The sequence below is a fragment of the Cenococcum geophilum genome, assembly GCF_001692895.1.
Source record: "Cenococcum geophilum 1.58 unplaced genomic scaffold K441scaffold_2, whole genome shotgun sequence".
Classification (NCBI taxonomy): Eukaryota; Fungi; Ascomycota; class Dothideomycetes; order Gloniales; family Gloniaceae; genus Cenococcum; species Cenococcum geophilum.
Genome location: NW_027137560.1, coordinates 2,152,399 through 2,170,358, shown reverse-complemented (window position 1 = coordinate 2,170,358; position 17,960 = coordinate 2,152,399). Strand labels below are relative to the sequence as shown.

Sequence of the window (17,960 nt, the reverse complement as noted above, 5' to 3'; positions counted from 1 at the left end):
TTGTGAATAAGCTATATAGCGCTTCTATAAGTAATACCCTAAGAAGCTAGGACCCCTAGACTAGGTATAAGATAAGGAAAAGTTATACTAAGGTTATAGCCGACCACCGCATTAAAATTTATGGTGGTTAAAATATTATAAAACTTTAACCGGCGGTTAAAGTTGTCTAATTGGCTAAATTCTTGCCAAGAAACGCTATATGGACTGATTTAAGTAGCAGTATAGAGTTCTACTAACCTTACTTACTGAACTAACTAATTAGGATTTTCTATGCCCGGTATAGAAAATCGCTATTAGCTTAGTTAAGGGCGGTAAGCGGAACTAATATCTTTATGGTAGAAAATAGGTAACCCCGTACACTACCTATTTTTAAGTTATCTATTTAGTTTAGGGACCAAACCATCTAGGGGAGAGAAGTACTATTACGGCACTAACCTAACGCATACTGTTTTATACTATCTCGTACTATTCCCTACTATTAGCTAGCCCACCACTAGCGACTTAGCGGCCGGCCCTACTATTTATATACAATACCCCCTTTCCACCTTCTTCCCCTCTTTATACTATAACGTAGTTATTTAGTCTACTTTATTGCAGCACTGTAATACCTAAATACTAAAGCGCAACTAAATAGAAAAAGATACGTAATAAGGAAGCTTAAAATAGACAGTTTCCTTAATATAGTTAAATAATAACTTTAAGACCTAGAAAAAATCCACCTAATACTAAACGAGCGAGGCTTATTAGCTACCCTTAAGGAAATTAACCGAAGACTAGAAAGGATCTAGGTAGCGATTAAAAATAGGCTAGAAGAGCATTGCCCGATCTTAAAACCGGGCCCCTATACGCGATATGTATGGTCTATATAATATATAGTTCTAGTTACCAGCTAATAATAAGTAAGAAGGAAATATATAAGTAGCTACGACCCTAAAGACGAGAGACGATATAAAGATATAAGAAACTAGCTAAAGAATACTCTAAAAAAAGAAGTAAGGAATAACTGGAGATAGTTTATAAATAAGTATACTTTTAACCTAAGCCTCCCCTATAATAAGGGCCTTTAGGCTATAGTGAAATAGGTAAAGAAAAAGGTAGGGCGCCTAGTAGAAGACCTACACCTACTACCCTTACGAAGAGTAGGAGAATTATAGGCCATAAATAATAATAATAAGAAGGTAAAGATCCTTATAGAAAGGTTTTTCCCCTAACTAGCTCTAGTAGACTTTAGTAATATTACGGGCGAAATACTAGTAACTTGCCTGCGGGTTAATAGCGATATAATAATAGAGGAATGGCTAGAACTATTAGCCGCCTTTTAAATAATATAGTACTAGGATTAGATGGGATTCTAAATAAGGCCCTAAAAATCTGTGGGCTACTTATAGCACCTTAGCTTGCAGATATAGCTAGAGTATACTTTGCTATAGGCTACTACCCACGACTTAGAAGATCTATAATGATGGTTATTCTATAAAAAGAAGGTAAAGTAGATTACTTAATCCTAGGAAGCTACCGCCCTATTGCCTTAGAAAATACCCTTAGTAAGATCTTAGAAAGGGTAATAGCGGAATATATAGTAGTAGTTCTTTAATTAACGTCTAATACGGATCCTATCTTGGCCCACGCAGACTACTCCGTCATAGGGGGGAAAACTTATAATTTACATGAAGAAAACCCTGTAGTTAGGGGAGGAAAAACCCTATAAGCAGCCTCAGTAGGATGAAAAACCCCGATTTGCCATGTTTGCACGTAGCAGCGGCCCTACGGGCCTACTGCACGTCCTCCTCCTTAGATGTTTTAAACTCCTTAGGAACTACTACTTCCTTCTCTAGCTTATTAAAGCTAGGGTTCACTACGTCCCAGCTAGGCCTTGCTAATCGATTGCTGTGTCTTATTGTCTCTTTATGTCCCATATCTTACCCATCCCCTATATGCTATCTCTTATATAAACCACTGCCATATACGCCTTACCTCCCCCCCCCTAGAGCCATTAAAGGCGTAAGGGGGATTCATCCGTTCTAACCACCGTAATACTAATAAGCGAGCGGGATATTGTGTTATTTGGGTATCTTTTATGCCTAGGCCCCAGCTAGGCCCTCTCTAAGGGTCACCACTCCGTTAAAAGGAGATAGGGAAAACCGTGGGTCGCAATCTAAGCTGCTAGGTAGTATTTGGTAGTTAAAAACGGCGAGTAACCGCATGCTCCGCGGGCGACTGCCCTAGGGGTTAGGAGGGGCCGTATATTTGCTCGTTCGTTCGTTCGCTTATACGCTCGTTCATCCGTTAATATAAGGTCGTTAATGCTTTCCATTAGGGGCTAGGGGATGCTTTTAAAAGCTATTTATCCACGTTGGATTACATAGGTGCTTAGTAGGAGAACTAGTGGCTGTATTGTGAAGGGGTACCGTCAGTAGTAGTTTTCGAGATCTCACCATCCCATGTGAAAACTTTTTACTACGCCCTACGACGCATATAACCACCAGGTCCTACTTGCACGCGCTATACAACGTCTCTGCGTTGGCTCTGGGTCTAAACTTCGAAGACCTAGGTTCGTAGCCGTCACCACGTACAGGTGCAGAATCCGTTTTCGACGGCCTAGCGGAATATATAGCAGATACGGTAAAGGAATACGCCCTACTACTATAAAGCTAAATAGGGGTAAGAAAGAACCGCTTAATACTATTAGCACTTACGCTACTTACTGCCACTATTAAATCTATATAGGCAATGCGAAAGGACTTTGTAGTATTAATGCTTAGCCTAGATATTAGTAGTGCCTATAATAATGTACCCTATAAGCGTCTTCTGTATATCCTTAGGGTAAAGGGCTTCCTAAAATGGATTATATAATTTGTCTAAGGGTTTATAGGCCAGAAAGAAATATTATTAGTCTTTAGTGGATACTAGAGCCCCCCTATTGCAGTTGCAATAGAAATACTATAAGGATTACCCCTCTCGCCTATACTCTTCCTTTTCTTTATAAGCAACCTACTTAACTCCTTTAAGGAAGGGGCAACCTAGGGGATAGGCTTTATTAATGACATAAACCTAATTATATATGGGCTAATAGCCGTAGAGAATTATAGAATACTAGAGAAAGCCTATAACACTTATATAGAATGGGCAAAATATTATAGAGTCTAATTTTTACTAAAGAAATACCAGCTAATCTATTTTATAAGAAAACGCAACTAATCTGTAGATCTCTAGCATATAATTTATATCTAAGGCTTTAGGGGTTAACTAGTTTAGGGCCTAAGGGTATTAGGAGTATGGGTAGACAGTAAGCTCCGGTGGAGCGTATATGCGGCGTAAGTAGCCCGTAAAGGCTAAGTATAGTTTATCGCTTTATCTAGGATTGTTAATTTTATATAGGGTCTATACTTTTAGAGGTTATGCCTACTATATATAGTAGTTATCTGGCTAACCATAACATATAGATCTAGTATTTGGGCTATTGGAGAAACTAAAAAGGGCCCCCCTAAATTACTCCTTAAACTATTTTAAAAGGTCTAAATAGCCTACCTTTAGAGTATTATAGGCGGGTATAAGCGAACGGCTATAGCACTGCTTAAGAAGGAATCTAATATTCCCCCCCTATAGTTATATATTAAAGCCGCTGTAATATAAAGGACGTAAAATAAACGTAACTCTAATATTATAAAGTATATTAAGACACGCCTAAGTAAACTATAAAGGAACCCTAGGGTGCCCTATAGGAGAATAAACTAATAACCCTAAAGTAGGGAAGAGATATTAGAGAAANAGGTAAAGAAAGTANAAGAANAATNGTNNNNCTTTAGGGCCTAGGCCTATATAGAGGAGGAAGGGAAATATATAAGAGGTTAGTAAAGATAATAGTAAGATAGAGAAAGGAGCTAAAGTAGAACATGCAAGAACGCTGGGAAACTATCTACTATAATGTAATACTGGTTAGACTAACGCTAGAGAGGTAAATAGGAGTTAAAGGTATAGAGGCTGATTTAGGCAAGACGAACCTAAGCTATAGTATAGTTAACGCTATAGGGGGTAAATACCTAAGGGCTCTGAGAAGGCCTAATAAAGGTAGAAAATATAATAGTAACACTCTTAAGAACAGGAATAATAGGACTAAAAGATTGGCTTTACTGGGTGGGTGTTTTAATAGGTAGCCTAAGATGCGAATGTGGCTGGCTAAGATAAATACTAAAATATGTAATATTGCTATGCCCCCTACGCACTAATTAAGAAATAATGCTCTTAGTAGCTGGTATAGAGAACTATAATACACTGCTCTTAATATAAAAAGGCCTTAAGGCGGTTACCTAGTGGCTTATTAGTTAAAATGTGCTAAATTAGTTCTAGGTTGTAAGGGAAATGGTAATAGAAGGTAAGGGGGCGAGTAGTAGGTGCCCCCTAGTAACTCTACAGTAGCAAAGTAATAGTTTATAATACTAGCGCGTCCGTAGGCTTGTTACGGCAGCAGTGGTTCCTAAGGAGGTTAAACAGTAAAGTAGTAGAGCACTATAGGCGACTTATAGGCACTAAGTAGGCGTTAAGTAGGCGAGTCCCAAAAGGCGGGGAGATGGATTACGGGGTTTTCTTATTTTTCTTAAATAGAGTTTTCTCCCTATATGTAAATAAGGAGTAGTCCGCGTGGGCCCAATAGGGATCCAAATCGGACGTTAAGCAATAAATTATTATTATTATTATTATTATATAATATAACACTATAAGAAGAAATAGGCATATTACTGTTTAAGGCAAATTATAGATATAAGCTAAGAATATTATTATTACTATAATAAGTAAAGAAAATAAGTAGCACAGCTAAGGAAAGAATAAAGATATTAATAAATCTTTATATAAACCTTATAGAATTAGTGAAAAAGGTATAAGAGAAAATAAAAAGGTACTATAACGCTAGGAGATCTAAGGGACTAGATCTTAAGGAGGGAGATAAAGTATAGCTACTATATAAAAATTTCAGGAGTTAATAACTAAGTAAGAAGTTAGACTATATTAGACTAGGACCTTTTAAAATTATATAAAGGATTTTACTAGTTACGTTTAAGTTAAACCTACTAGCTAAGATAAAGATCTACCCTATATAGTATATTGTAATGCTAGAGCTAGTATATAGAAATATTAAGCCACTAGTTTATAAAGTAGACACGTATAGAGGACAAGAGGAAGACAAATAGTAAGTTTCTAAGATCGTTAGTTATAAGGACATTAACGATAAAACATAGTATAAGGTTAAGTAGATAGGCTATAATAAGGCTACCTAGAAACTACTAGAAAATCTAAAAAACGCTATAAGAAAGGTACAGGAGTATTAGAAGAAATTAGGTTAGGTAGTATTAACAAAAAAGGATTACTAAAAAATAAATTACCTAAGGGGGACCTAAGAGGAGCAGCTACCACACTACTTAGAGTTGTTTCCTCCCCTACTAAAAGAGAATCCATTCTTTTATTGCTAAGTTCCTATAAACCTTATTCTATAAGTTTCTACTCCTTAGAATACACCTTCTTATAAACCTTCTTAAGATAAAGTAACTGGGTAAACGCCGCAATACGGGTATCTAGGGCCTTCTGCTCCGCATTATAAGAATATTCTAATTTAGCAAGAGCCTAAGATAGCTTACTATTAAGATAAGCAGTAGTAGATTAAATATAAGACCCTATAATAAATTACTTAGGGAATATAAAGACTATTAAAGGTAATAGAATATGTATATTTAGCGTTAGAAGTAAAACAGACGTTATAGGAGGACTAAATATTTGCCTTAGTACACTCTAAATAGGAAGAGGGTTACTAAGATAAAGGACTTACTAGCGTAATATAAACTAGCCCCTCTTTTACACAACAAGAATACAGAGATAGTATTATTTTACTAAGTAATAGAATTGCAGCAATAATACGGGCATAACGTTACACGTATAAAGAAAAAGAGGCTTTAGGTATAATAAGTAACAATATTAACTAAATTAATTAGATGGATATTATACCTCTAGTAAACAACTTAAAGATACTAGCAATCTTTAAGGATAAAGATAGAGAGGAGGGAGATAGTATTACGGATACTTTAAGTACAATATTACAAACTACTAGGAAAGGAGTTAAAAGAAGCTAGTTAGTTAATATAGGCACGGTCTAAGATAGATATAGCCTACGCTAAAGCAAAGCAGAGGACGTTTTAAGAGATTAAAGAATAAGCTAACCCTTATAGTAAGAACTACGGCATATATATAGGGTAAAGCCTAATTTATTAATATCCTATATAAGCCACACTCTAACGCAACCTAGCTATACTAGTAACTTATAGGTAACTTATAGGCGGGGCTATAGTGTACGCTAGTAATAAAGCTTAATTTAGAAAAGCACCCTTTCTAGACCTAGTCCGTTACTTTATGCTAGCTTAGTAGACTATTTATATATTAGAGAATAGGCCTATCTATAACCGGGGTTTATTTAACTAGGGTTTATAACCTACTAGTAACCCGCTGGTGGTAACCTATACTAATAACTTATATACTATTCCATATATATACTATATAGATAACGCGTAAGGCTAAAGTATAGGTTAATAGCGGATTTAATAGGTATATAGCCTTACCGTCTATAAATCTGGCTATATATAAGTAACCTATAACCTACCTACAAAGTATATACGGCGCTATGCTAGTATAGCGTAAGGCTAAATTAGGGTTAGTGGCGGATTTAATAGGTATATAGCCTTACCGTTTATAAATCTGGCTATATATAAATAGCCTATAACTTACCCGCAAGGTACTAGCGACCTACCTATATAAGCGAGCTTTAGAATATTTCTAATCTACTAAATTTAGGCGACAGTATTAAGCTCTATTAGCTCTACCTATTAAATAAACTAATTTGGATTTTCTATACCGGGTATATAAAATTACTATTAGCTTAGTTAAATGCGGGGAAGTTTTAGTAAAGCAAATCTAACTAATTAGACAACTTTAACCGCCGGTTAAAGTTTATTAATATCTTCGTACCGCGTATATATACCACCTATCTCTCTATATACAAAATTAAGACGCTCTTTCCCCTCCAAAAATTTTCCTTATTAAGGTTTTTTATAGGGTTTTATTAAGGCTTAAGTATATAAAGGATTAGGGACAATCCTTTTAAAGGGGGGGCATTGTTAGGTAAAACCTAAGTAGATAGTTATATAGGTGTAAGGTATAGGCGACCCTAAGGCGACCTAGGGATAACTCGCCTATAGGGTACGTACGCTATATATACCTAGGGAAAACCCTTCTTACCTCGTATATAGACTCCTCCTTTTCCCTTAAGGATTTGTCTATATATATAATATACCCTATTATTCTATTATTGGACTCCCTATCTATATTCTTACCTTATAACTAGGGCGTTAACGGGTAAATAAAGCGGAGGATCTAAAGGTGCTTAAGGTGCTTAAGAATTTTATATTAATAGGAATCGATTAAAGCTCTAGCATTAATTTTAGTATAAAAAGGCTAGGTAGAGGATTGGTCTTAGAGGTATCTACTATAATTGTATTATTATCTTAGGTATCTAGCTCCTTACGGTTTTAATTTCTACTAAAATCTATCTATTAATTTCTATCTAGAATCTTATTATCCTTATTTATATCTTTTACTAGGTCTTCTTAGAGCGTCCTATTAAGGTTAATTATATTAATTATATCTAGTATTTAATTGGCTTTCTCTTAAAGCAAACTTACTAGATTTAGCTAGCTATTATTATAAATAAGTTGCTTATTAAACGTAACGTCTCTTATATAAATTACCTTTTTTCGCTTAAAATATATATTTAAAAAATATTCGTTAAATTATACCCTACTAGATACCTAATATAGGCTCTAAAAGCAAGCCTTTAGGTATAAGGAATGTTATACTTAAATAAGTAGGCTTTACAGCCGCAGGCACATAGGTAGGTAATATTTAGCTTAGCTGGTAAGAGGCCTATTACTAATTAAAGCTTTTTAAAGGTGTCCTTTAGTTAAGCTGTTTACTTAGTATCCTATTTGTTATATATACTATTACTTTAAAGATTTTGGGCTAGAGTTCTTCTAATAGTTATACTTTAATTCGTATATATTAAGACTTCGTTATAATTACCCCCCTAAAACGTTTTATAGGACCATTCTATTCTAGTATATTTAGAGCTAAATACTCTACTATAATACCTTTATTGGTAACCCAGTTATTAAATTTACCTCTAAGTAATATCTTGTTGTTAATATAGATTGTAATAACTTTAAAGCTATAGCATCGCTTAATTATATTTGTTATGTCCAAGCCTAACCCACTCAGCTATGCAAACTAAAAAGATAGTAGTAGTGTCTCGCGACTGGACGGGCTGCTGGTTAGAATACCTTATAAGCTCTCCAGCCTATACGTGCCGCATAGGTAGCGCAAGGTCTAATAATATTATAATATTAGATAATTGCTTAAGTGGTTAATAACTTCTTCGTAAGTGTTTTAACCTTATTTATTTAGGTTAAATCGTTAAGAAAATAGATAGTATATTAGTATCCGTTATAGGCTTTAATTTCTTAAATTAAATCTATATATATATAGTAGAAAGGCCTTATCGCCTTATTTATAGGTGTTCTTCTTAATATTACCTTATAAGCTTTACTAACTATATAAGTTTTATATTTAATTATTATAGGGCCTTATATAATCGCCCTAGTTACTTCCTTAAGTAATTATTTAATTATAGTACTTCTTATATATCTAAGTTAACTATACTAAAGCCGTCCATCTACCTTTTAATTTAGTAGAGGTTTCGTTAATTAAGCCATAAAGGACGCGTCCTCCGTCGTCCTTAGCTTTAATTCGTTATATTTAAGAGTTAACTAACCGTGGTAATATCCGTAATATATAAACTTCTCACCACCGCGACAGTAGAGGTAGTTATGCTTATTATACTAAAAGGCTCCCTTTTTATTAAGTCTATAATTACAGATTAGATTTATATAAAATCCTAGTATATACGCAGCCTTATTTAAATTAATCTTCTGCTTTCCTAATAGGGTAATAACTATAACTTTAGCTGTTCTAAAGCCTTTAATATTTCTTTATACTAGATCCGGCATACACCTAATTACTAGCTAGTTAGATATTTTCTATAAATCTTACTTAGTTGTTAATAACGTATAGGGCTATTATAGGGTTAAGAATTATACTATTACGAAGAGCGCAATTAGATATAATATAAGCTCTAGCTTAATAAACTATAAAGCTTTCTAATGAGTTACTAAGTAAGCTCTTCTATTCTATATTATTTAGCTTTTTATTAAATAAAGCTTTATTCCTTAACTAATTAATTATAGCCTTAAATTTAAGTAAAGAATTAGTCAGCTTTTACTCTACTAACTACTTTCTTAAATTATTTAGTTTCTATCCTAATGGTTAAATTAACTTAATAAAATAGTAACAATTCTTATATAGGTGGATTAGTCCGTATAGGTACAGCTTTGTCTATTTCTTCTTATCTATCCTTTTTAAAGACTTTACTTTTAGTTTAGTATCCAATTTATTTTCTAATTTAGGCTTATTAATTGGCTTTTCTTTAAGGCTAACTATATAGGATTTATACTGGCTCCTTACCTTCTAAGCTAACTCTAAGCGACGGTAATTATAGTAGACTTCAATAATATTATAAAGGGTAGGTAGATGTTTCTTCTTCCACTTAAGCTTCTGTAATTTACTTAACTAGTATCTTAATCAATTTAATAAGACAGATTTAATAGTATATATAAAGTCTTTAACTAGTTAATCGCTATCTACCTTAGGTAGATTAACCTTCCTATAATCTTTATATACTTTCTCCTATTTATAAAGCCACTTCTTAATATTCTAACTCTTTAGGGCCTTCTTTATCTTCTAGTATTGGGTAGCTAGGTTAAGCTTTTAAGCATTATTAGTTAGAGCAATAGCCTACTTAAGCGATATAAGGATATTATAGATAGTATTGCCTTTAAAGGTATAGTCAATGTAGTTATAAGAGATTATACTAATAATATAAGTATATAGAGATCTAAGGGCGGCTTCTTCTTTCTTATACTGCTTATAGATACAGTTGTAGCATTTCCGTAGAGCTTAAAGCTCTTCCTTTTTATTATTATTAAGAGTTAGGAACGTAGTCTTTTAAGGGTTAATAACTAATAGTAATAGCTTTAACGGGGCTCTATATCTAGGTAGATCCTATCTACTAACGCTTAGATTAATGTATTCCTATATATTCTTACTATTAGCTCTATACTTAATAACTCTAATCTATTAGTCCCAATTATTTAGGCCTGCAAGAATTACGGTATAGGTGGTAATAAGCGTTTTAGGTTATTAAGAGGACATATTTAAGGCTTTTACTATATAGTTAATAATAAGGTAATTGTCGGTATAACTCTCTTTATCAACGTGCACGAATATCACTTATAGTAGTACGTATGCGGTGTTGAAGTTAGTAGTTAATTGTTGTCTAGAAGAAAGGGGTTGCTCCAAGGTTAGACAGTTAGTCTCGCTTCGTAGTCTTATAACTACATCACGTGATTAACGTTCCGACACTAGAGCAACTCTAAAAAGAAGGCTAATCTACACTCTAAAGTTAAGTCTTCTAGACTACTTATAGCGTATATATAATAGCTAGCTCTTCTGTCCATAATACGCAATAGCTCCACCTTTAATCCTAGAGCGCGTCGCCTGTTAGATTCTGCTATATTATTAAACCGGCCAATTAGGATTTTCCATCCCCGGGATAAAAAATCGCTATTGGCTCGCCTGCTACTAGCGCCTTAGCGGCTGGCTCTATATAGTACGAGTCCGTACCTACTAAAGCCGAATCCGTTCGTTTAATCTACCCCTTTATTATAGCGTCCGTAGGGTATTTAATTGCGGCTAAAGTTTCGGTTATGGTTTTAGCCTTAATCTTAATTATAGTAGCGGTGATCTATAAAGATAGTATACGCTTCTTAACTAGGGTATTCCTTCTCCCACGTAATAATAGAGGATTATAGCTTACTAATTAACTAAGAGAGATCTTTTAAAGGGTTGGAGATAGCGATACGGTATACTAGTACTCCCTAGTAAGTAGTAGCCAACTTATTTATAAAAATGCGGTTTATATAGAAGCCTAGGTATAGTCTAGCTCTTCTACAAATATCTTTAAAGATGCCTTTTTTAAGTAAGCTAGTAAGCTCCTTTTGGCGTAAGCCGCGAAACTAAGATAAAGGGACGTCCTCTTATAGGTATACTAAAATGTCCGCTATATCCGCTACAGCCGTAAGTTTAGGGTATTTACGTAGGCGACCTCCGCCTCATTTAGGTTGCGGTAAGGCCTACTGCTAAGGTGTTATAGGGGTAAGTATCTACGTTCTAGGCGGCGTTATAGCTGTAGCTATAGGCTAGGCAGGAGGACTAGGAGGGGTAGTAGGGGCGGTAGGGGCAGCGGGGGCAGTAATTGGAGTAGCTGGCGGTGTAGCGATTAGGATAACTAGCGGTATAGCAGTTGGAATAAATCTAGGGGGGGTAGCGGGGGTAGTAGGGGTAGTGACTGGGGTAGCTAGTAGAATTAGCAGAGTAGCTGTAGACCTAGGCCCTTGCTCCACACTAGGTATAGCTAGTTTAGGTAGTGTATATATATGTAGCTGCTGCGGTTGCTATAGCTACTATAGCTACTATAGTTGCTGCTCTTTTAGCTATAGCAGTTAGTTAATAAGAGCGTAGATTTAGTTATAGTTAGAAGACTAAGGACCGGGAGGGGTAGTAACCGGAGTAACTAATGGTGCAGCAATTGGGATAATAGGGTAAGGATACTCGGCAGGAGGAGGACCGGGTAGGGTAGTAGCAGTTACTAGAGGGAGGGTAGAGGTAGTTGCCGTAGGCGATAGTTGCCGACTCCGTATAGAGGTAGGTCGCGATAGGGTATACTACTATTAGGTAGCAGTTAGTGCAGTAGACCTAGGTGGTATTATAACTATAGCTATAGGCTGACCCAATAGACCGTTATAAGTGTGGTTTAGCCTATCTTATAGTGCTCTTAAAGCTAGTAGTTCTACCAACTCCTTAATAGTTGTTATAATCTCCTTATCTGTCCATTAATATAGGTCTTCTAGTTGTGTAACTTTAAATAGTAGCTTAGATATAGTAATTCTACTATTATATCTGCCTACGTAAACACCTCTTTTAAGGAAATATCTTTGTAGCTTAGATCTAATGTCTATGTGTATCTTCTTAAAGCTCTCTACTATAAATCCCTTAAACTACTCTAGAAAGACGCCCTATAAGCTATTATCTATAATATCTTATGTTAGGTATATCGTTATTTCTATAAACTCTACTAGTTCGTCTTTTATAGCCTTGTCTATATTAATTCCGTATCTATATTTATTGGCCATTATAGCCTATTCTTTTTCCGTTAGTTCTATGGTTGTAGGTATAAGGGTAGTATAAGGGTAGTTAAGAGGGTAGGTATAAGGGTGGTTAAGGGTAAGGGTATTAAGGTAAGGGTATCAAGGTGAGGGTGTTTGCGTGTCCCCTTAATAAATCTATAGTTTTTAAAGACTAAAGACTGAAGATGATTCTTAGTAAAGATATGGTCCTCTAGGCGATTATATACATTAATAATTAAGTTAATACGTGGTCTTAAGCTTTAAGGGTCCTCTAGGCGATCTAACGCGTTAATAGTTAAGCTAATGCGTGGTCTTAAGCTTTAAGGGGGGTAACGTAGCTCTCTCTAAGTAAAGATATGATTCTCTAGGCGATCTTACGCATCAGCAAGCTGATACGTAGTCTCGAGCTTTAAGGGTATTATAGCTTTCTCCTTCAACTAAAATAGGGCGATAGCTCTGCGATTATTGAACACCAGGTGGTGCCGTTTCTCGAGCTTTGCTATTGCGTATTTCCTAATCTATACGTCTACTAATCAGTGTCGGTATAACTCTCTTTATTAACGTGCACGAATATTACTTGTAGTGGTACGTATACGGTGTTAAAGTTGGTAGTTAATTGTTGTCTAGAAGAAAGGGGTTGCTCCAAGGTCAAACAGTTAGTCTCGCTTCGTAGTCTCGTGACTACGTCACGTGATTAACGTTCCGACAGTGATTAAAGCTTTAAATTAAAGATAATGCAGTAGATGGCCCGGGCTTATAACTGTTAAACGATGCAGTTAAGAAGGAGAACTCTTTCAAATTAATGTAGGTTGTTGAGCCTCAATATATACAGTTAAGTCAAATGGCCAAGACACCCCTGGTCTATACCCTTAAAGGAAACAGGACGACGATCGCAATTAGCGCGTCGTCCAACAATAGGCAATCCTCGTTTGCTCCTGGCCGATAGTTACTATAATGCTGAGGACATGTCAGCGTCAGTGGTCTTAAGAATATTTTTATTCATTCATTTTTATAAATATATTCATTTATAATAAATGATATACATTAAATATTTTTTTTCCCTTATAAATTAAATTATTTATAAGCTTATAAATATATATATAGATTTTTAATTTTATAAATATTGAGGTAGATTATATAGTATTAATACTATGCCGGTCGTTCCTAAAAATACATAGGAACTTAATATTTTGGTTTCCTGCGCAGATACCTTCATTATTTTTTAAGTTCTACTTACCCCCCCCTAATACCACCAGTATCGCAATACTATGGCTCTATTATAGTTAGAGTCTATTATATATAGTTATAGCAGTAGTTCTAGTACTTAATCTAAATTATCTAAGCTTAACAATAACTAATTTAATAACCCTAATACTAACAAAGATTACGACGCGTTATCCTTTAACTAATTCTTTAGTTCTCTTCTACCTAGCTTAAAGAAACAAAAGATTCGCGTAATAAATACTTAGTCCTATGCACGGGAGCCTCGTAAGGGCGAGTTAGTTAAGAATAAGAACGGTAGGTAATACTAGTACTGTGCTAAGTGTATATTCTAGCGAGAGGTAATTACTACTAATATTTATACGCATCTATATAAGAAGCACGGTATTACCGTTAAGGAGGAGGACTTGGTAATTAAGAAAGTTATAAAGCAGAGACTTAAGGGCCTATATTAAAAGTAGGGTAAAGCCTAAGTTTAAAAGGTTAAGGAGGAGAAGGAATATATACTAAGGGAGTCTATTAATTAACTAGTTGTTTAGGAGGCTTTAGCGCAGTTAATTGTCATTTAAAATCTACTATATAAGGTAGTAACTTGGCTAGAGCTTTAAGCGCTTCTTTTAGTAGTAAACTACACCTGCAATAAAGTTCTGGTTAACTCTAGCGCAACTATACTAAAGCTAATTAAGGAGTTATTTTTATTAGATAAAGCTAGCCTAAAACAAAAGCTCTATACCTCTCGCTTAACGCATAAAGCTCACCAAATTAAAAGACTTTTATTGCAATCTGCGCCTACTTTATTAATAGTACTACTAGCGTACTACGTAAAGCCTTACTTGCTCTCCCTTTTCTACCTAGCAGGCACGGAGGTGATAAGTAGGTAGAGGTTCTCTAGTAAGTCCTCTAAGACTACTAAATACTTAATAAGATTGGGTATTATATTGGCAATAATTATGGAAGCAATAATAAGCTTTTTAAACGACTCTCTGTATGGCTTAAAGATGCGGAAATAGAAGTTTGATTTGACGCTAAGCAATACCGCATTCGCTACTATGGCTATATACTTAATATTGCCGCGTAGGCCTTCTTCTTCTCTAAGGATAAGGAAGCCATTAATATTGCTTCTAAGAGGCTCGCGTAAAGCTTAAATAAGATTTAGATCTTAATAAGAATTAAATTAAGGAACTTTTAGCTTAAAGATTTAAGAAAGGGAAAGCCAGTAAGTATACTTATTAAATAATTGGCCCTTTAGGAAAGGTGTATAATATTATCGCGCATATTTAAAGCTCTAACGCCTACTATAACCACTTTATCGCTATTACCCTATAAGCAGTCCCTATAGATAATAAGACGTATTAGAACTCGTGGTATAAGATAATACTAGTGGCTCTAGAATTAAGGGCGGTAATTAGTAAATATTAGGAAGAGTATATTAACAAGTTTAATAAGGAAAATTTTCTTAACGCTACTAACTAGAAGGCTTTAGAAAGTATTAAAGACTTTTTATAGCCCTTTAAGCGCGTTATAAAGGAGACAGAAGGTAATTATATAACGCTTAATAAGGTCTTATATATAATAGACTTTATAGTAGAACATTTTAAGACATCTCTTAAAAAGTACGCTATAAATCTAAAGCTTTGCGACTGTATACATACTAGTTAGCACGCCTTTAATAAATACTACCTAAAGACGGACGAAGTTACCGCCTATGACGCAGCTCTACTACTGGCACCTTACCGGCGGAAGAACTATATTACTCGTAATTGGAAGGCCTCTTGGAGAAAGCTAGTAATTAATACAGCTTAAAAGCTCTGGGTAACTTAATACAAGGATATATATAAGGGTGAGGTAGCTATATAGAAAGCTTCTGAACACGTTTAAGAACCTAACGCGTATAATATTTAGAATAAGAAACAATTAGTTCTTAACGCAATTAACAACGAATTTAATTACTTTATTAACGCCTCCCCTATAAGCCTTCCTCTAGGCATAACTGCTCTTAATTAGTAGCTTACTCCGAGTAATTGCGCTAGCTACCTATGCCTCTACCGTATGGCAATTAATATTCTTTTTATACCCCCTATATCAGCTGAACCAGAACGTATTTTCTTAGGAGCTTAGTGGATAATATCCTAGTAACGAATAAGGCTTAGACTAGGGAATATTGAGAAAACAGAGTGCTTAAAGTCATAGATAAGAACAGGGCTTATGGCAGGATGGAGGAAGGAGCTTATATTAGGTATAAATATTATAGCTAAGGATCAGGGAGGGGTACAGGAAGGCGTTGGCGACGGCGATGGCGACGATTAATTATAACACTATGCTAAGACTGGCGATAGAGCTTACCTAAGCTATATTCATTATATGCATTCAAATCATGAATATTTTTGGCGCGCTTATGAATTAAATGAATATTTGGCATGAATATGCATGCATTCATTACTAAGACCACTGGTCAGCGTCTCAAAGTTGAACTATATTGCCATACTTACGATAGCGAGCGCTGCGGCCATTGCTGTTGGGAATTTGTGAGGGTTATTATCGTGTATTGCATTAAGTAGCATTCTGGCCAATATATACACATACAAAATTGCACAATAATAAAATTCAGTTTTCGCGCTCCCCTAATAGCATACATAAAAGTCAGACAACAATTCTTTCACATTGACACCTCTCTTCCATAAAGATCGCTCCATCACTTCTATCTCCGCCAGGGGAGTATCTTCAAAGCTGGGACAGCCAAGCAAGAGGGGGAAATCTGCTTCGTAGCTCACACGAAAATGACCCTCGCTGGTTTCCTTGCTATGATAGCTCTGCCGCAGCCTTCGCTGTATCTTAAACGTTGGCGCGGGACTATCCTCTCCAAAATGACGATCTGGTCTTTCTAAGCCGGGATGAAGCTTTGGGAGGTTAATAGAGAAGTTTAAATGGGGAATATTGGTTAGTGGTGTAAGGGGAGATAGGATAGCACGCTCGTTAATAACGGACCAGGATGATAGGTCGTCGTGGTCTAACTAGATCTGGAGTCTTTGGAGTTCCTTTAGCTGAGCGATAGCTGGACATAGTCGCAACCACGTAGTCAACTGCGAAGCCCAGCTAGCAGTTAATGCGCCAGCCGGCGGGGACCCAGGGCTAGAATTAGCCTCTAGATTTTCTAGTGCTTTGTAGATTAGTAGGGGAAGCCTTAAGGTAATATCCAATCTTCTAATGCACGGGAGAACGGAGGTCAGGTAGTTAGAAACAGAAGATGTTTTAGAGAAAGAGGTACCTGCTCTCTGGAGCAAGCAGCCAAGGGTGTCAAGGTCGGTAACGTTAAAGACTGCTATATTGGCCATAAAGTCAACGACATCGACAAACCTATGAGAGTCCCGAGAGAGATAAGTAAGTGTTACTTAAAAGGGAAGTGCTTACCTACATTCTCTTGCATACGAGAAGAACAGCCATGTTAATGCCGCATGCAGCCTCATAGTTGTCATCTGTCCTCAACGCTACCTCTTCACATTTCCAGTGAGGACCCCACGAGGACCGCAGGCGGCGCGCCCATATAGAATCTAAGAACCAATCGTCGAGGGTCTGACGGTCAGAGCCGTTGGTCTTACGGTCAGAGCCGTCATGGTCGCCGGCTGGGCTGGGTTCAACACACATCGACAGGTGAATTTTGCCTTGTCGAAAGAATACATGAACTCTATTGGGGACGAGGTGGACATAAATAGCATAACGGATCTCAATCGGCGCAAGGAATAGTCCACTTCCTAGTTGAGGGTCGATAGACGCGCGTGTGACGGGATGGGTTGACATGTTGACTTGGTAATCAGCTGCAGACCGAGAAAGACTTAGAAAGATATAGGAGCGAGATAAGGTTGTTTTATGTCGAAGATGAGCTGTCTAGGTAAGTACTTATGGAATATCAAGGTTTGGCTGGTCGGCCGCTGACACACAAAACCGCAGTAAGCTGGAATGACACGTGGTATTGGCTGTAACGCCAAGACTTTAGTGTAAAGTGTCCATGTGCACATATGGTGTACACAAGGCTTTATATATAACGGAGAGACTAAGGAAATCCCCAGCATCGAGTTTCTCCTTCAGATTCCTCGAGCGCCACTGATCGACACTGGTTCACCAAAGAGATCAAAGACTGTAACTAGAATCTCGCATGAAGGCAGCATCACGAAGCCTTAATTACTTAGAAGTGTCTAGAATGATGCTCTGTTTGCACACTCTGCACTCGGGCGGGCTCATTCATCTTCCACTATTCGTGTTAGCGTCTGCTTTATATAAGCTTCTTTATTCAGCATAGACTATTCAATTGCTCTCGGGCCAACTTTGGCAGGCTAACCTGTGGCTCAT

General features: G+C 36.2%; 1 protein-coding gene across 1 annotated transcript; it reads right to left on the bottom strand.

Moving 5' to 3' along the window:
- Positions 1–16,143: 16,143 nt before the first annotated feature.
- K441DRAFT_651181 (uncharacterized protein) lies at positions 16,144–17,536 on the bottom strand. The gene is made up of 2 exons (XM_067647146.1): positions 17,029–17,536; positions 16,144–16,970 (listed from the first exon to the last, which is right to left on the bottom strand). The coding sequence occupies exons 1-2, from the start codon at positions 17,409–17,411 to the stop codon at positions 16,628–16,630; spliced, it is 726 nt and encodes a 241-aa protein (XP_067509815.1). The 5' UTR covers positions 17,412–17,536; the 3' UTR covers positions 16,144–16,627.
- Positions 17,537–17,960: the final 424 nt, after the last annotated feature.